Below are 20,675 nucleotides of genomic sequence, written 5' to 3'. Positions count from 1 at the left end.
GGGTAGCAGAGAGCACCTGCTGTCACAGAAGGCTCCAAGAAGGGCAGGAAGAAGTGAAATGGCCTCTCTTCTGCCAATGTAGTTATTACAATAAGAACCAAAAATGTCTTTGGGGCCAGGGTGCCCACGTCAGTGTCTCTGTAGCCATTGTCTCCCCAAAGGCGGACCTAGAGAGGAAGCCCGATTAGAATGATGAGATTGCTGGGTGAGCTTAGAATTCAGAATCAGGGGAGATGGTTGTGTACTTGAAATGTTCCATGACCTTCAGCATCAACAGCAGGATGCATCCGTCTCCCCACCAGGGACAGCCTTGTCGATGGGGCCTTCATATTCACAAGCTATTGATTGATCTCTAACCTTTTCAAAGACTGTCAAGAGACACTCATCTATCCATCAGCCTCACAGGGGCCTGCAGCAGTGGGGAGGGCTGTGTGGAACAGCATCTACTCGCCTTCTGCCCTTTCTCCACAGGGTTGGGTGCCACCTCAGTCTCTCAGAGAGATGGGCTGGAGGAGTGGAAATGAAGGCAGCGCAGTGGAGGAGACAGGGAGGCATGGCTTTCATAGACTTGGGGAGGAAGCTGGGGATGTCATTTCAGTTTTCAAGTATGGGTAGGAGGGGGAGCATGGAAGAGAAACCAACAAAGAAAGATTCATACCAGCCATTACTAAAACTTAACAGTCCAACGAGAAGTGAGTGGTGTTCAAAAGAGGCCATGCGCTGCCAGGGGAAGCAAAGGAAAGAGTCCCTACCTCTCTTGCTCAGCAGCCTATCCTGAGTCAGAACCCCTGATGAACTTCCTGGAGCTTCATTTTCTACTGAGAAATAATTCAGTATCTTCTCTGCTGAGTACTAGCAAAAATGACCACATGGATATGCAGAACACTCTCAGCTAATGAAAACATGTCAGAGGCTACAAGCAATCCACGTAACTGGTAACCTAACCCAGACACAGGATTCTTTACCTTCAGTTTGCTTCCATCAAGCTGCAGGAGCTGCTCCCCAGTGATGTTCTGGGCACTGAATTCAGACACATACTGGTCCAGATTTAGGCTCATCAACCAGTGAGAAACCTGCTGCACACTCCATTCATGAACGGCCCGATTCAGACTCTGACTGTGCTTGGGAGACTGTCCCTCATCGAGGATCTAAGGCAGGAATGTATACAGTGTTGTTAAAGGACTAAGCATTATGGCTCATATGATGCCATCAAAGGAATTTCTCAAGCTACAAAGCGGTATTTACGTGTAAATCATAAAATGATAATAGTTCTACCTATGTTAAGAAGAAACGTCTATTACCTTGTGATTCCGGTAGATGGAAAATTAAAAATATCCCACAAATAAAGTACCATTACATATGAAGGAAATTAAAAATTAAAAACTACACACTAACACTGATGATTTTATAATATATAACTACAGAGATATTATCAGATGTAGAAAATAAATATTTCATAGATTTCTATATTCAATACATCACTTTAAATTTATCCTTTTAGAAGACACTAAAGTTACATTAAGAATGCATTAAAAATATTGTCTCCTTCACTTTATAGAAAAAGGTCTTAAAGCCCTCGAGCCTTCGGAAACTTACAGTCATTACTTCATCTGGGCAGGCAGCAAACCTGTGAGGAAGGTAGAGCACTAACCTCCACACTCACTTTTAAGACATGAGGAAACAGGCTCAGAAAGTTTACATTACATGATCCCTCTTAGACAACACATTAGTGAGCGGTAGAACTTAACAAGAGACTCATTGCAAACTTCAGGCTCTGTCCACTCTAGACTATGCCCTTTATTTGTGCAAAGAGGCAGGAGAGCTCCTAGAACCACTAAGCTGAGAGAAGATGAAGTCGTGATAGGGCTCAGAGGAAAGACAGAAGTTACCCTGGTGAGCTATTGAAGAATGGAGGAGAGAGGAGGGTGTAAGCTGAGGGGAAGGCAGAGGATACGGGGAAGAGTGGACCACGTCAGGTAATGGCTATGGGAGATAAATGAGGGACTCTGGAGGTAGGACTTAGAGCCTCTGGATCCAGGAACACCTCTCAAGTAAGATGTAAACAAGTGCAATCTTTCCCTCCCCGACAGAGACAGTGTCCTGTAGTGTTGGGTTCCTAAGTCATTTGTAAGGAGAAAAAAGCAGGTTCAAATCAGACGAGGCACCACACACAACCCACAAACAGCTCACCTCATCATCTATCATATCCAGGCTCTGGGTGAGCAGCAACAAAAGAATGAGAAGAAAAGTGTTACATAAATGGGGCACACAACATCCACAGTGCACTCTATTACATCAAAGTCAAGCCCAGCTAGAAAACCATGACCAGAAAAGCTTAAAAGGAAGAAACAGAGTTTGGGTGCACAAAACTCATGTTAGAAAGAAATAAGAACCAGAGCAAACATAAAATGTTACATTATTTCTTGCCCCCCCACTCCCACCAGTTTTAGAACTAGTCAATCCCAACATAGTTTTCTGCTTCTCTCCTGCATACATACTTTCTGATAACTCTTAGCAATGCTAATCCTCACTCCAGCATCTGGATAAATGATTCTTACTCTATTTTCTTTCCAGAACTCTGCCTATCGGTTGCAATGATGCAACTGGGGGCATATCACGGTCAGAGGACTGTCAAAAGCCTGGGGGAAGGGGTGGATAATAAACAGCTTCCAAGTGATCTACACTGTTATCTAGTCCTGTTCTCCAGCACCTTGCCTCCATATCATGTGTGTTTACATATATAAATGGATGCCTGGGAAGCTTCAAGGGCTCAGAAACTATACTTTTCTTTAATGTTGAAGAGGGTTGGAATCATAAGGACCTTGTGTTAAACATGCAACCTCAGTGCTGATGACTTCTATGCTAAATCTACCCTCAAATATCTTCCTATAGTGGGATATGGAGGAACTGTGTGACATAAAAACCCAGTTCTGCCATGGTGCCACTCCAGTACCTCATCCGAGGACAGTGCCAGGGACTGGGAGAGCCCTGGTGTTTTGGGTTCTGCTCCTAAGCCGCTTAGGTCTGCCGAGCTGGTACTACTTGGACTGAAGTCGTCATTGAAGGTGAAATTCTGTAAACACAAATAAAACCATGTTACACAAATACACGAAGGGGCCTAGAGGCAGCCATGCTTCCAAGTCCTCAACTGCTCCATTTCAATCAATTTTCTTTAGAAGAGTTTGGTTTGGTGATGATGGCCTTCAACTGGGCAGCAGTAGAGGATGTGACACCTTTTGAGACTGATTGGTAATCCTGGGCATTTTCTCCATCTGATGCAAGGATAGGTGTTGCAGAGAAATGATTTTTCAGTTTCTCTCCAAGGGCACAGAATTCATTATCCTCTGTAACTGATCAGAGGAGTGATATTAATAAGCCCATCTGCTTTGACCCTAATTGTGATGAGCAACAGTATAAGTAGGAACACAAGATGCCGTGGAGAGGCTGAGTTATCAGAACAGATGGCAATTCATATCAGCAAGGTAGCTGGAGTGCCCCTGGGAAAGATGGCGTGTGGCTGGCTGTGATAAATACTGTGAGAAGTGACAGGTGCCCTCCTGGATGTACCCTTCAGAGTGATGAGTTCTGGAGGAGGGCATAGTCTGACAACACAACACTGGTTACATGTTGGAATATAAGCCAGAGACTGGAGTATCGAACAGACCCACAGTCTGCATCACCTCCTGGGGTTAGGTAGGGGGAATGCAGGGAAATCAGTTCCCCAGAACTCCTTTAACACACTTAGTAGATGTTAAAACAACTTGACAATGCCCTCACTTGTGAAAACATCGTATATTGAACCTCTCTTTAGTGTGAGATAATTTTAGAATCACTCAAGTGAAACTTTAGTCCCAGAACAACACTAAAAGGCCCAAAAGGTTGATTATGACCAAAACTTCTTTGCTACTTGTTGAATGGCTGGATTCCCAGGAACTCTAAGCAACTGCCCAACACTGTTTTCTTTCATATGGCACTTCTCTCGGAACTGGACTGTTATTTCTACTAGGTTCCTTTGCGTTGGGTTTAGTTGATTATTGAGAATAAATACCATGGCAGAGACCAGAGAGTTTAGTACCAAAGCAACTCTAAGATTCGATAAATCTTCAAAAAAGGAAGGAGGCTGGTTGAAGACTCAAGCCGCGAGGTATTACACCCAAAACATCACCCTTGGTATTTTCACTGGAGAGGCAGTCCTCCAGCCCCTCAGGCAAAACCTTTTGAGCTGCTGACCTCAAGGAAAGAAATGTTTAAGTAAGATTAACCACACATTTCTGTTTGGGATAGAAGAGTGAACACAGAGAAAAGGAGACCAAATAACTCAGAGGTTAGCCACCTTGTGTTTCAGTAAAGTGTTAGAGAAGGTTTGCAGTGTCATGCTGGAAACACCCATGCATTTCGAAATGCATCACAGCCATGCAGATCATTTCTAATTCTGCTAATGGTAAAGAACTCTGGTGACAGAATTAGAACAAGTGCTCCGCACATTCTACCAAAAGTAGATTTGATACAAAAAGTAAGTAAGGTGCTACATGCCAATGTTTGTTTCATTTAAATGTATTGAAGACAGTCAGGCCCAAATTTATCTATTTTCCAGTAAACCTTGACGAGCACAGCAAAAGAGTTTCATAATGCAATTTAAAGAAGAATACTTAGTAAATATCTGTAAACCCAAACTGTTTCATCATCCGAATGCCTCTTTCCCAGCATGGCTTAACTGTCAACCTGAGATTTAATAGCGGTAAGTGAAATGACAGACAAATCGAAGAGAAATGCACACGCTAGAGCAGAACAGTATTAAAGAGGGTGCCAGTTAGGTAAGGCATTTTTGCCCCACAAAGGAAACACCATGCATGCCTAAGGCAGTGTTAGCACATTGCTCCTGAGATCCAGGGTGTACACACAGGTGAGAAGGCCTTCCAAAATTCAAGAGGAGATAGGATTGGGGGCTTCCTTGTCAGCTTTTTTAGTCCACTGGTGTCTACCTTGGACCCTGTTTTATCTGAAATTAGTGTCTCAGGAGAAGGCTGAAGGGGACTCGGAACTGAAGGCAGGTTCCCAAAGGAATAGGATCCTTTCCGGCTTTCGTTAAACCATGAGAAAGGCATGCAAGGAGAGCGGGTGGAGGCCTGAGCTGCAGGGGAAGGCTTGGCTTTCCAGTTCTCCAACTTGCTTCTGAAGATCCTGTGGTGTGAAAAGAATGGGCATGTTAGACAAAGAAATGGCAAAAGACATATTGAACCCAATTCCAAAGAGACTCTCTACATAGGTAAAACTCTGAGTACCTGTTCTATTTAGGATAGTAAAAATGTAATACTCTGGGCAATAGCATTAGCCTTAATACTTACCTTCTTTGCATTTAAATGGAATCTATGATAACAAATTGTTTTGAATGGCTATTTCCTTGGCAAAATTGCACTAAATGTGCCTTCCTAAGTACACACGGATGAGTTCAAATCAGAGTGGCACAGCCTTTCAGAGACTGCGCTAAGTCTCTGACATCTCTGAGGTCTTGGACAGCCATCAGATGAGTCACACTAGCTCAGAACCAGCGCTCTTCCTACCTACCTTGGATTCATGCTTCCATCATTTATGACTGAAAGGTTCAGTGATTTGGAAATTTTAGAGCATGTGTTATGCTAAGCAGAACATGCAGCTTACTGGTTTTTCATCAGAAGCTCAGTGTCTTTTCACAGGAGGAGTATAGGGCCACTTGGAAGCTGAGTGTGTGGCCTTCCCTGTCCCCCTGTCCCAAACTGTCCCAAGTAAATATGCTGATGTATCTCACATGCGACTGCTATGAATTAAGTAGATTAACTTTTGTTAAAGAGCCAGGGAAGCCATTAAAGTATAAATGTTCAGGTCTAGAAATATTTAAAGATTCAAAGGCAGTTGAGAAACAGTTTTTCTTTTTTAAACTTAATGTAGGTACTTTCATATTTGTGTTTATCTATTGGTGAAGTGAAAATACTTGTGTAGGAGCTGAAAAGAAAATGCTTGTGTACATTTGGAAGAGGTGAACCTCGGTATCACTGGACCAATGATACTAGATGGAAGCCAGTTACTCGGCAGCTGTTGCTACTATGACAACAGGAACCCCTTCAATTGAAAATGCCTTGAGACCATAGACTTAGATACTTTCTAACCCTCATTTATGCTGAATCCCAGTCTCCTTATACCTCATCTCAAGCACACTTAGAAATATAATTCAAATTGATATAAACACCATAAAATCTTAAAGCTTCTGTCTTGTTTCCAAATAGTACACAAGAACCAAATGCAACAATCCTCATCCTGGAGACTGGAGCGATCTACAGACAGAAAGGTTGTAAGAATAGCTAAGGAGAACAGAAACCTTTGTGAAGTTCTGGTATAACTGACACAGCAGGACGGGTGAATAAAACTGATGGCCACACACAAGAAACCAGAAGACGTGATCATGTTATAGCCTCTTTAAAAAGTGTATGGGGGAGTAGAGTGTCTTCAAGGGTAACAGAATCAAGGAGAGCTAGGTTGACCTTGAACTCCATCTTAAAGCTTAAACTAAACGGAAAATCTTGTACTCTTAATCTACTTACTTATCACCAGATAGGAGAGTACACTAACTGAGCCCAGAGCACACTTTCAGGGGCCTTGTGCTCTGGAGGGGGAACTTTTTATTCTTTGCCCATGGACCAAGTAAAGCTGGTACAGCTGTTAGATTCACAACTCAGAAATAGGAGGGGAGAAGGGAAGCTGACCCAGAATTGGTATTTTTTTTTTTTTTTTTTTTTTTTTTTTTTTTTTTTTTTTTTTTGGTTTTTCGAGACAGGGTTTCTCTGTGTAGCTTTGCGCCTTTCCTGGAACTCGCTTTGGAGACCAGGCTGGCCTCGAACTCACAGAGTTCCGCCTGGCTCTGCCTCCCGAGTGCTGGGATTAAAGGCGTGCGCCACCACCGCCCGGCCAGAATTGGTATTTTTACACAGGTCTCAGTTGACTCTTAAATAGCTCCATCTTTGCTTATGATTATACTGAATGCAAATACAATGCAAGTTATTACAGAACAGAGCTTAACAGTGATCACATGTGAAAAATCGCTTCCTGGCTCTACACTTCAGTTTCCCCTTATAGGTTCTGATGCTTTAGTCCTAGAAGTTACCACACCCTCAGTCTACACTGAGCTGAAGGATTCTGGAAATGTAAGTCTGGATGGCAATAAAGCAAACAGACAGCTGTCCTCATCACCCCTCTCTGAGAAGGGGAGAAATCTTATCTCCATAAGGCAAACAATCCCAGTTAGAATGGAAATACATACAAATAAATCCTTCTAGGGTGGAGATAAGATTAGAGACTCCAGTTGTAGCGCAGGGATTGACTCTAGGAGCTCCATCATTCTGTCTGTTCCTACTCCCCGCTAAGAGGTGATCCTGTGCTATCTGGAGAGCTAGCGCTCTTTGGGGCTCTCATCATCTATTCACTCAACTTCTAGGGCTTTCTTTAACTAAGTCCCTACATTCCAGTAAAAATGCCCATAATAGTCTGTTCAGAAACACAGGGACATCTTCTCTGCAGTCCCATGCCTTAGAGACTGGGCACATCTAAGGAAAAGATGGTCCCGAAGGTCATATTCTCTTCTGGCTGGACAATGCTGAGTCAAAGGAACTGAGTGTGGTAGTACTTAACTAGATAGCCACTGTCAGGAAGTTGACGAGAAAGCTATGTAACTAAGGACACCATGACAACCTCATCCTACTCCAAAATCTTTGTAATAATGGTTCTAGACCACTACCATGACCTTAAGGAGAATAAAGGGCAGAGAGTCAGAATGCTGCCATTCACTGGCTTCACTTGAAAGGGACTTTAGGGAATCCAAACTAGGGCAAGCAACAGTTGAAAAAAATCTGAAGATCCCAGGAAAATATTAAGACTAATAAAGAATATGAACATGTACATACAGCATTGAGGATGGGTCTACAGGTCATGCTGTTCTTATAGAGGTGAACAAGGTCATGGAACCCAGCCTCTGACAGAGGCTCTCTTTCTGCAGCCTTAGATACAAAGACAATGGAAAGTTGGGGAAGAGCTGGAAGGAAAAAATGGTAGCCCACTTCGAGGGTAACAACCATCATGCCACAGCAGCAAACTGGTAGATTCTGGAGTTTTGTTTTGCTTTGTTTTTTTAGTTCTCCATGAGTCTGGCTGTGCCCTGCTGTGTCTCTCTTCTAGCTCCATTATTTATTACTTATAGCTTTAAAAATCCATGACTGTGTAACTAACCCCTGTGTGCAACTTTTCTTCTCAAAGAAAGGAACTCGCTTCCACTTGCTTGGACCTAGAGTAATAGAATATTCATTAAGACACCCAGTACTCTATTATTTTAAAATTATAGATGCAACTGCCTACCAGGCTTGTTCCCTAAAACCAACACCAATTTCTTCCTGGATAAACTGAACTTTTGAGCCTTCAAAGGAGCAGAAAGGATTTGGTAGCTGGAGTTCCGTTTTGACTGTCTCTTACTGTCTGTTTCACTTTGTGGAGAAAATGTCTGGAACAATACAATATCCTTCCTTCCCTCCCTTCTTTCTGCCCTTCTTCCTTCCCTCCCTCCTTCCCTTTCTTTTCTCTCCCCTCCTCTTCCCCTCTCTTCTAAATCAAGATTAGTAGAATGGACTTTTAATGGATTTGAATATGATTTTCAGAGGGTCAGAGGAGCCTTCACCTGTGGTAGCTTATACACCAAAGGCCTATCATTAAGAAAATATATCTGAGAATCACAAGTCCCTGCCATAGTACATCCTTACGTGCTTTATTGATAAGGACTAGAAGAAACAATTGTCATCAAATTCAATTTTCATAAGCCAAAGATGTCATTGGATTAACCTTTCCTGGTAGTCAAATGGTTTATGGTTAGTATTTTTCTAGTGCAATTAACTTGTTTACATATATTCTGGAATCCTGGGGATGGCACCCTAAAAATCAGCTTTTCCAGTTAAATATCCATAGTGATATTTTTTGTTTTAATTCTGCAAATACGGTATATGAAGTATTCAGAATCTAGTAAGATATCATCAAAATACCATTTCCAGTTCATAAACTGCTGGGCAGAAAGAGTATTAAGAAGCACAGAATTATGTAGATTGTAAGAGTTGTAACAAGAGGAATGTGTGCAGACTCCCGCTTATTTAAGTCAGATGACATAATTTTGAAAGGATCTAAGAACTCACTGAAGAGACCGAGGTTGTGAGGCCAGATCCACCCACAGGGAACTTAGAGGTCCTGGTGGGGAGCATCAGAAACATGTGTCCATCTGGCACTCAGGCTCAGTCACCCTGGACATCTGCTCCCAGATCCAGAGCTCTGGTCGGAATTTCTGATCAGCAGCCAAGAATCCATCTTAGAGTCACAGTAGATGGTTCAGCCCTAGCTCCCAGGAGATGATCAAACTATTCCCTTTCCTCTACAGGCTTTAAGCTGAAATTGCAAAAGGATCATGTAGATCCAATGCTCTCAAAACAGATGTTAATTTCAGGACAATAAATCTGCTGCTATTCTAAATCTGAGCAAAATGTGCCTTCTGGTTCTGTTATAATTTTATTTTCATTAATTGTGGTGATTGGGTTTAAACCCAGCACCTTAGGTATGCTAATCATACACTCTGCATTTGAGATACACTCTTGAAAATTTAAATTCACCTCAGTGACCTAAACCCCTTTTTCTCCCCCCTCCCTCCTTCCTTCCTGTGATGTATGTGTTGGTGGGGGGGGCAAAGACAAATATCAGATGTCTTTCTCTACCACTGTCACCTTCTCTCTTTTGAAACAGAATCTCCCACTGAATGTGGGGCTCACCTTTGCACAGGCTGGGTAGCTAGGGAACTCAAGATCCACATGGCTCTGTTCCTTCAGTGCTTGGGTTTTAGACCTGACTGCCAAGCCTGGCTTTCACAGGGACCTAAACTCGGGTTCTCACGTGTGTTTGGCAGGTAATTTACTGCCCGAGCCATCTCTCCAGCCCACAAAAGCTCATTTTACATTTGTGTTTTTATATGTCAACCAAACTGACAAGAGCAATGATGCTTAAAGACTGCCTTACAGTTACAAATTTAATCTAGGAAGTTTAAATCAAAGTTTTTCTTAGTTCTGAAGCAGAGTATCAGGAACTCCCAGCTGGACTTGAAATTGCTATGTAGCATAGGGAATGATTTAGAATTTATGATCCTCCTGCCTCCATCTCCCAAGCACTGAGCGTACAGGTATGGGGCATTGAACCCACTTTAGGGACTGGGGTGAAACTTAGGATCCCATGCATGCCAGAAAAACACTCTAATGACTGAGCTATATCCCCAGCCCAAGACTTCTTTTTTTTTTTTTTTTAAACTTCATTCAAAAGTGTTTCCTTGTTAAGAATGTACTTTTTTCTTTGAGTTTCAGATTCTGCAGCTGACATGTAGAGCCATTGGAGTGCCCCTTCGGGGCTGTCAGTTGGCTCTACCAGAGCCATGCTGTGACTTAGAGGCAGCATAAAGGTGAGGACTCTTAACAGGGGAGGCCTGGCAGAAAGAGAGAGGCGAAATCATTCTCCCTCCAAGCCCCACTGGGACACGTGACAGCAATCTGTCAGCTTCCTCTGAGATAAATGGCATGATCAGTGGTCGTAATAACCTGCTAGATAGGAAATTAAAGAATTAAAAGAAGGCAGATTTCAATCACAATAATGGGAAACCTCCAAGCTGCTTCTAATTCATCTTCGAGCACTGGCTTTCCATTGCTAGATTAAAAACAGAACAGCAGGGGTCAAGTGCATAAGGGATGAAGAAGCACAAGCTTCTTGGAACCACAGCAATGTTAAAGATGGACCAAGGGCAGGGGCTTCAAACTGACCATGAAGCGGATGGAGATACCGATGACAGAGAACACAATTACCAATCCCTTTCTGGACTGCAGCTAAGGAAGCCAACAGGTAAACGGATTGCATTCCGCACTCTCTCAGTCCCACTCTGAGGGCTAGCCACAGCAGCTCCTAGCTGATGACAGTTAAGCTGCATGCACAGTGTAATGGCTAAGTACTTTTTCCTCGGCTGCTCTGAAAGGACGATGTGCAGCTTCTATGCAGAGGGCCACATCACCCTTTGGGAAGGGTGCACCCTTACAAGGAACAAAGGCGAGGGGTTCTTTCTTTCCCCCATGTTTTCCATGCACATCTTCCTGTTCTTTCCTCTTTCCAGCTCTTCTCCCAGCTGCTGCCGAGACCTCCAGCTTGCCTGTCCCCTTTTTTTTCTCTAACTCCCATAAGACTGACACCGAGCTAACCCCCATGTTTGTTCTTAAATGACTTTATCAACTAGCCCAAGTCCTGCAAAGAGGACTCTGCACCTCCCAGTGGCACTCTCTCTGGGCGCAGCCCAAGAACAAATGAAGTGTTTTCCTAAATCCACTCATGCATTCACCTCAATCCCCATTCTGCTAATGGGTGTGTAGCCATTCAGCGCAAATGGCCGTCAAGGAGGCCTCTGCCTGCCGTACCCAGCAGCAGGGCAAAGCCAGGCACCTGTCATAGGATCAGACCTCAAACTCCCTGGCATGCCATGGTTTATCTATCCAAAGGTTTTGAGAGAAATATCATCTATGAAGGATTGCCTGCACTACAGTCTACCTCAAGATATCATGAAAGTCATCCTTGGATGGACAAGTCTGCCAGCATAGCACACACAGGGAATGCTTTGTTTCCTTCCAAACAAACTTTCTCTAAATATTAGAAATGATGATGATCGCAATGTGTACTTGTTAGAGAATTAACATGGACTGAAATATCACCCCTCACAGACTTCCCAAAAGTCTGTAGACGGTTACCTGAGGAATATGTACGAGTCTATTTTTTCAGACAAAAACTGAGGCACAGATAGGCTAAATAACTTGCCTAAAATAAGTGGCATAGCTGAGTTTTGAACCTAGGTTTTGAACTCTGACTTATGCCCGTGGTTTTCACTGAGAAGCTAATATGATAATTACTATGAAGCTGTTGCTGAAGATGATGCAGTTTAGGTACTAACTACACTTTTTTGCTTTATCTTACTTTTCTCCATGTAGTTTACTTCTAAAATAAATTATGTTACAAAACACATACTTCTGAATGTAAACAAAGTATTTTCAGAGTCAGAGTAGAATATATATTAATAAAGAACGGACATAATAATTACAGGCCAACATAATAATGATTTAGAATCGAAGGAACATTCATTTTTCATAGACCCATACAGACTAGTACCATATAATAGACTCATAGTGTGGGTTACATGTATAAACTAAAATTTTCTAGTAACCACATGAAAAGATATAGTTAAACTAATTTTAATAGTAAATATATCTACAACTCCAAATCTAAAGTGTTTTAAAATATAATTGATAATAAAAACTAAGATGTGTATCTTTCCTTTTTCACACTAAGTTTCTGAAGGAGGTTGCCTTTTCCATTATGGCACACCTCGCCGTAGAGCAGCTCAGTAACCCCAGCTGACAGCGGCAGCCATAGTAGACGGAGCAGAGAGACAGACAGCAAGTTAATGCCACGCACTTACATTTGGTCGGAAGTCAAGGTGACACACTTAAGGCAAAGTCAGTACCACTACCTTGGACTGCCTCTCAGGCTTCTTTTCACTGTCCATTCTTGGAAGGTAAATGCAAATTCATTTCCAAAGAAGGGAACCACCTCCCTTCTCTGTCGCTTCCCCAACATCATCTACATTTATCTGACACACACACACACACACACACACACACACACACACACACACACACACACACACGGTTGTCCATTAAATCTAAACTGGGACTTCTCAACGGTGCTGTAAGCAGGTACTTCACTGACCACTAACCAGTGTTCACCACTCTACGGTTCAGGATGGGCTATGGCTGATCCTACAGCTCAGGTGTGTACCTCTAAGGGTTAACAAGCTCTGCCCACCTGATGCTGCTTCTGCTTGCTCTCTCCTAGGGTGCTTGTGCAAATCATAATGTCTATTGTGCACACTAAATCATATTTCTTCCCTGGGATTATTTATTATGATCATTATCCTCATCTATTTTCTCTGCATGTCTCCCGCTGCTCATGTATCTGAGTTATTATGTCCTCACAAGAAACGCAGCAGAGTAAACTGTGTGGGTAAGAAAGCAACAACCAAGACTAACTTTACTGAAAGTCTTACTCTTTAAAGTCTAACAGTACAGGCTGGAACTGACTGATGACCTCAACAGATTCTATCAACAAAAAGCCTAAGAGATAAGATTATTAGCTGTCTCTGAGGCTCTTCTGCTGCTTTTTCTGAGAAAGCTGCAGGGGTCGAGTCCATTCCCCACACTTCCCTGTGAGTGCTCTGGGATGCTCTCTGCAGCCACTGATGTGACCCCCAGCTGCAGGGCCCTATGAGACCAGCTGCATGAAGCTCCTACAGGATGGTGATTCTGTTCTTTTGAGAACGCCTTCTTTAAGGCTCTGGGTCCATCATCAACCCACATAGGAGAAGAGAAGCCGATCTGGTTAGTGTTATCAATTACTCTGGTAGCTCACAATTTGTTTTTTTTGTGAAACAGAAAAGTTTTCTCTTGTTTTTCCTATTTCAATTATATAAGCTCTTTTTACCCCACCAAAATTCTACTAATAATTACTAATGACTATAACATGACAATTCTAGTTGAAAACTATTTCGTGGTGTTGGGACATGTAGAGTTATTTCTGTCCAGGGTAGCAGTGGGAATCAAGAATGAATGTTTTACAAAGACAGAGGAGAGACAGCTGAGCTCACAGCCCAGGTGTGGCTCCAAAAATGGTCCTAACTGGGGTAACCAGCGTACTGGTGACACCACCTCCAACTCACTGTGATTCTCCTACAGTACCGTCAGCACCCACCAACACCACCAAGGCAAGCTTGAGAGACACCTGGAACTCAGTTACACACTCTCCCTGCTGTGGGCTTCTATGCTCAAGCGTCTCTTGGATTAAGCCTCAGAGTCAAGAGGATAGGACAGCTCGCTGCTGAAAGGTCAAAGAGGGGAGTGTCATCTCCCAGGTGGGGCTGCCCTCCACTGTGCCTTTGCTCAGCTCCTGCTCTCCTGGAAGTGGCTTCATTATTTTTCTCCCGAGTATGGTTAATAGTACTTAGTTTTAAGGTACAAAACAGTTGTATACTTCTTTAAAAACATACAGAGTTAAAATGCGTAAGTTGCTTGTAGTCTCACATGTATTTAATTTTCTTGAGCGTCTCAAGGACGCTTGAGGAGGGCATTCGCTCCTTTATCCATTGTACAGCGTAAGTGAAAACCAGACTAGCAAACACTAATTAAATCTGAAATTCTCTCTCCTCACTCCCGAGACAATGAAACAGTAGCGCACAACCGATGAAGAGGACAAGTGATCCCCAAGTGATTTTACAGCTTTGTAGAGTTGGTGTTTCTTTCCTACTCTACGACATCAAGAGAAACACTAAGAGCTAACATCACCCCTCAGTTTTGTAAAGAACTGTAGTCACTATTAGATGTGATGGCAACCAGAGTTGGCATACTGTGCTGAAGAGGCACCTAGAGAGGAGGCACAAGCCCCATCTTGGTCCTCACTGACTTATGTACAACCTGAGGAAAAAGGACCAAATTTAATGAAGGTGGAAGTCTTCAGCAAGAGAGGATGGTATCACTATCTGTCTTCCCAATCTTATTAAAAGGATTCAACGAAGTCGGTAAATGTAAAGCCATTTTGTATGCAGTAAGTAATAACAACAACTGCAAATTGTCATCATTAATATTTTTGAATACCACCTATGTACCAAGTACATACAAAACATTCACAATGCTTCATATGCACTCTTATTTAATGCTCACATTAGTCTTATAAGTTAAGAAGTGTTATCACACTCATTTCATATGAGAAGACAGGCAGAGATGGTTGAACAACTTATCCAGGATTTAAAAGCAGGAATTAGGAGAACTGAGATTGAATCCAAGACATATGGGCTTTTGGGCTTTATGATTTACTGCCTCCCTACATAAATCCATGGTGCCAAATGAAAAATTAACCTATTAGATGAGGATGTGGGAAGAGGGAAGGCATTAATATTGTGACTAGCCAGGCCAACAGAACAAACCAAAAACCAACAACCAAACAAATCCAATACAAAACTAAACAAACCTGAAATAAGTCTAAAATATCACACAGATGCACTTAAATAAGTATTTAATGAAATTGTTCATGTGACTATAATTTGGCAGTTAGCAACCAAATGGATGCATCCAAAACTATAACTAAAGACAGTCATAAACAAATGGTCCAATTTTTTGGATCACAACTCTGGGCTCATCACTTGGATTTAGCAACACAGATCACTGATCTTGGGTAACAGCAAAAGAAGGAAATGTATATTCTTAATTACCCACCCGTACCTGCTACCTGTAGAAAACCTACTGGCTTCCTTTTCTTTTTCTTTCCATTTCTTCCCCTTGTTGGGATTCCTTCGCAAAGGTGCCCTACAATAACAGCACATGGTCAGAAAGAGAAGGCTAACATCCCCCTTTTAATCTCCCCTTATGGAGAACTACTTTCCCGGAAGGAGGTGCTTACCCCAGATCCACAAACTTCTGCTTAATTTTTCCTCCTTGCAACACGAATGAACTGGATGTTCTTAGTGACTTAGGACAAATGACATGGTCTAGGACATGGACACATAGGGAAAAGATCAGTTAGCATTTTATTTTAAGCCATGAACCAAAAGTCAGTGTATCTCTGAATCTAAGGGTTTTGCCTGAATTATTCAATGTATAAGAACACAAAGGCTGTCCTGTCTACAGGACACAGAAACTCAGCCAGGGTAAGCAACATTTAGCAGACCAATCAAGTTCTACTGAATAGACACATGAGAATGAATGAACTGAGCAAGAATAAATACTTTCACTTCAAAGCAACTGGGGTGGTGACTTTGCCTGTCTCTGGCTCACTCAAGGCATTGAAGGCCTGTGTTTCTTCTTCCACGGTTTTCTCAGTTTCGGGTCTCCCTGCCTTCTGAAGGAACCCAGTGGAATCTCAAATCCCAATAGAAAACATCACCGCTTAAAGTCTGAGAGCTTCAGAAAACAACTAAGAATAAAACTTTCCAGCCGGGCGGTGGTGGCGCACGCCTTTAATCCCAGCACTTGGGAGGCAGAGCCAGGCGGATCTCTGTGAGTTCGAGGCCAGCCTGGACTACCAAGTGAGTTCCAGGAAAGGCGCAAAGCTACACAGAGAAACCCTGTCTCGAAAAACCAAAAAAAAAAAAAAAAAAAAACAACAACTTTCCTTTCTGAGGTCTAGAAAGATGGCTCAGTGGTTAAGAGTACTGACTGCTCTTCCAGAGGACCTGGGTTTAATTCCCACCTCCCACCTGGCAGCTCACAAGTGTCTATAACTCCAGATCCAGGGGACCCAACACCCACGGCAAAGCACCAATGCATGCAATTTTTTTTTTAAATTTCCTTCTGAGCTCTCCCATACTAATGACCCATGGCCAGTTCTAGGATAGGGTAAGGTAGAACGTGGGGGGACCTTCTTAAGCAGAAGCCAAATATATCTTTGAAAGGCTCTTTTTAAGAGCTAGCTGGAGCACAACTGTCTGGCCTACCATGACGCAGAAGATGCCCAAATCTTCTAAGGGCTTAGAGCTGACTGAACTGCACCCTCATGAATGATGCTGGCACTACTGTACAGTGTAGCAGCCATGGTGAACAGGAGAGTAGAGATGATGTTCATCAGAAGAAAGGGTTTGAGAATGCGGTTCAGTGTGAATGCAGGGCCAGGTTCTACCAGTGGCGTGTCCCCACCTTTGACAAGGCAGATGAAACTCTGCAGTAAAGAGGTTGGGTGCCACATCTCAGCACATTCAATCCTTCAGGATGACTGACAGATAGCATTTTAAATTGGATGTGCTTGTGTATGCAAAACTTTCTTCTTAATTGCTAGTATCTGCATCTAGCTCAATTTTTTTTAATATCGAGGGATTCTTGCATGGAATGTATAGAAAATAGACATCATAAGATAGTGTTCAATTAACCTTAAAGGTTAATTGTTTACATTTTTGTTTACCTCAGGACAAATTTCTAAACAGACACCAGTACACACAGTTCATGTTCTCCAATGCAGCTCCAAATCTTACAAAAGCACAGCATCTGGACAGACACTCTAAGCACGCCGAGCTATGAGCTTCATATTGTTAGTTAATGGTTCTCAGCAGATGACAGGAATTCTTTGAAATGTACTTGATGAAATACAGGAGTCAGATATATGCCTGTGTCAAAAATCCACTTCTTGCTTCAAATGTTTATTATGAATATTTGCATCATTATTCTTTCACTAACGGAGTTAAACAGCCATAGATGTGACTCAAACCCATTAAAAAAAATGGGTACCTTCTAAGGTGATTTTGCTAATGGATACTTTAAAAAAAAGAGCAGGTTTTCAATTTTCTTAATAGAAGCCAAAGAAACAAATGAGATGAATTCTTCCATATCAATCCTAAAGAACTCTTAAGGGCCAGGACAGTCCAAAGTTAAAAGGAGCCTGCTTAATTATTTTCTGAATTAGGGGCAGCTGGAAGCTGGAAGATGTTTTAATGAGTGGTAAGAGGAACAGCTGAGACAATGTTCATGGAGACTCTCTGTAACCTGTTAGTGTTGTAGTTATTTGGACATCTTAGGACTAAATGCCTGATTCTGCCCATCACAGAGCTTGTTGCTAGGCAACCTCACATCATTATCTCACACATTTGCCAAAGCATGTTTCAAGGGACACCAAAACAAAGAGGCAAGATTAAAGAATAGTGCCCTTACCATTTAAATCATTTAAATTAATTGTTAATATATGTCAGAACTTTAGGTCTGAACTGAAGAAAGGCACGGATTATATTTGTGCATATTTATTTATTCGTGTCATGTAAGATGTCCATTAGGTTTTAGAAACTGGCCCATATGACTTTTGTGACCCACCAGAAGCTCAAGCACTCAGACCAAGCATTGTCAACTTTAAACTTCAGCAACTTGGCTCTTATTTCCCAAACAAACACATGCTTTCTTGATCTCTAAATCCCAAAGTCCCTCCTGGGTGACATCTATCAGCTCAGTCAGACACTTGACTGTCCCTTCTTTTATGACAAGATTGTCCAGATCCACTTCCTGACCTGGTTTCTCTCCTGAACTCTGGACTTCCTCTATTTAAAAAGAAATTAATCATATTTCCCATACAGTGCCTCTGATTTCTTAATTGCTGTTAGCGATAAGATATGTGTTCTGAAGCCACAGCCTGTTGTTAGCTTTGGCTCAATTTCTGCTCAGCACTATGTAACCACCACAAGTTTTATGGCTCTTTGCCAACCTGCTCTGTACTGCCCATGCTTCCTCTTCACAAGCATTCCCCTGAGTGTCTCCTTTCTAAGTTCCCTCATAGCCACTGTCCTTTTCTATCTAGTCTCTTCTCAGAATAGTCTGTGGGTCCCTAGTAATAGGGGGAGGTATCTAAGATACTTAAATTATAGAGCCATAGACAGATAAAACCTATTAGCTTTACACTCAGTCCCGATATCCTGAAGAAACCAACACTGTCAGCCACTGAGATAGCCCATTCCTTTGAATTCCTGTGTGTGTCTGCTCACACCAGCACTCTATCTTCCATGCCTTCTTACCTACCCTTTCTTCCTTTTTTAAAGCCCCTGGGTGTTTACTTTAGTTGAACTCTCTGTATGGTTACCAAACAGAGCAGCATGCATGTTCTCTATTCTCAGCAATAATGTGATATTTATACGTCAACTCAGAGGCCTAGTGTAGTACGTGAATAAGGAGGGAACTGGGTAAGGACTTTGCAAATCTGGAAAGTTTCTGAAAGTGTTCTATGTCAGGCAGTGTGTTAAAGGTCAAACAGAAACTTAGAATACTAACTTCTAGAAGTTGAGTAGAAAATTGATAGTGAGTGCTTAATTTGCTCTAGTTAACCTTGACTGGACAAAGCCTCACTGCTCTGTAAACTAGAGATTGAAAACTCAGTATAAAGCTGCTTCTGCAGGGCAGAAAGGAAGCATTTTCAAGCCTCTAATGGCCACAGAACCGTTTTACAACCCCTGGAGAGATACTGCCCTGGTGTCTGCTAACCTAACTGGCACGCATTTGGTTACAGGTCAATCACTGAGGCAGCGGTTATGGGATTCCTTTGTCTCCATTTCTACCGATGTCCCTCAAATATGAGGGAAAATGATGGCATGCAAGTGGAGACACAGGCACATTTAGAAAGCGTCTCATTCCAGTAGAGTGACCAGAGCTATCCTTAGGGCTGCAGTAAAACACCGCGCTGCATTAACCATCTTTATAAGTAACGCGATAGACTGAAAGTGATGACGTATGACTGTTTAAAAATCTAGACAAAAGGCCACCAGGGACTTAGCCATATCCAGAGCTGAGAAAGCAGTGGTGACAGAAATGAAGCGCACCCCTCTCCCCATGAGCCAGAGAGTAAATACTTGATGTTGGGAAGATGTTCAGTCTCTCTCAATCACCCTGCTCTGCCATGAGAGCTTGAAGGGATGCTTAGGTGTCAGAAAAAGCTACATTCTAGTAAGACTTCCCTTCCAAACAGGCGCCTGTTGGCTTTGGCTGGTGAACCCCATCCAGATGACTGTGCTATTTGTCTGGAGAGGCAAACTTAGTAATTTGTCCAGAGATTTCCGAGCACCACTTAAATGCCACACTCCTTCTGAAGAGCCAAGAAGACAAAGAGTAGTATGCTAAGTGAGAAAACGTTGGCTCACACTTAACTACTAAGCTAGGCATTCTACACAAAGGGGCGGACTCGGGAGTAACAGGGAAAACCACTGTGGAATGGGCGGCTGGCCCATGGCCAAATTAGGGAGGTAAGATTTATGTTGGGTGCAGTGTTAGCCAAATTTGTACCTGGGAGCACCACAAAGCCCTTTTTAGTTCCCTCTCTGAAAAGCCAGAGAGATCTAAGAGGCATATACTGAGAGTGCCAGAGGTTAGCCACACCAGAATTTTCAAGTTCAGCTCAGAGTAGTGGATCTGTCTCATACAGTAAGGAAGGTAAGGCATTACAGAACCTTATTCTGTGGAGTTTTGTTTTAATGGAAGAGGACCCCATTGTACTAACCTTTGTTGGACCTGCCTTGGCAATATCATCAAAAGGGAGCATGGGATTTCCTTAGCGTTTGAATGACACTTAGGTCTGTTTATTGGGAATTGGGAGAACCCCGAGGAAGCTTTAGTGAAACAGGCAGGTCATCAGCACACTCATGGCACATTCTGTGTACACAGCCAGTTAATTTGATTCTAATTTTATGCTCACTGAGTAACTCTGTGATTTATGAATCCACCACCTAGGAGAACATGGAATGAATAAAGGCTAGTAGTCATTATGTTAGCTGATCCCCCCCAAATAAGCTAGAACATTACTGTTTTGGTATAGAATGTTTTCAAAGACTTTAGCCGCATGAACCAGCACTTTGTGCTTGATTAGATGTTCATATATTACTGAAATTGGGGATCCAGAAAACTGACAACCAGAGTCCTGATTCCTCAGAGCCCTGTCTGACAGTCAGTGGATGAGATGTCTCTGACGTCCTGCAAAGTATGGAGACAGCAGAATGCCAAGAAAGAAAGTACTTTCTGACATGTTGATTGTGGGGTGGC

The 20,675-nt window shown here is 42.5% G+C and overlaps 1 protein-coding gene across 10 annotated transcripts in view; it reads right to left on the bottom strand.

Moving 5' to 3' along the window:
* Positions 1-20,675, bottom strand: part of Ppp1r9a (protein phosphatase 1 regulatory subunit 9A) — a 267,569-nt gene that overhangs the window by 6,318 nt on the left and 240,576 nt on the right. For 5 of the 10 annotated variants that reach the window (XM_052720720.1, XM_052720718.1, XM_052720722.1 and 2 more), the window contains 6 exons: positions 15,580-15,667; positions 15,402-15,485; positions 4,983-5,181; positions 2,954-3,073; positions 2,191-2,214; positions 966-1,148 (listed from right to left, as the gene is read on the bottom strand). In XM_052720720.1, coding sequence (XP_052576680.1) covers positions 966-1,148; positions 2,191-2,214; positions 2,954-3,073; positions 4,983-5,181; positions 15,402-15,485; positions 15,580-15,667 — 698 coding nt within the window. The remainder of the gene's footprint in view (positions 1-965; positions 1,149-2,190; positions 2,215-2,953; positions 3,074-4,982; positions 5,182-15,401; positions 15,486-15,579; positions 15,668-20,675) is intronic. The other 5 variants (XM_052720721.1, XM_052720728.1, XM_052720725.1 and 2 more) reach the window with 3 other exon arrangements.

Source organism: Peromyscus californicus, unplaced genomic scaffold (assembly GCF_007827085.1).
Source record: "Peromyscus californicus insignis strain IS unplaced genomic scaffold, ASM782708v3 Scaffold_6__1_contigs__length_162567912, whole genome shotgun sequence".
NCBI lineage: Eukaryota > Metazoa > Chordata > Mammalia > Rodentia > Cricetidae > Peromyscus > Peromyscus californicus.
The sequence above is the reverse complement of the archived record's forward strand: the minus strand, read 5'-3'. Positions and strand labels throughout refer to the sequence as shown.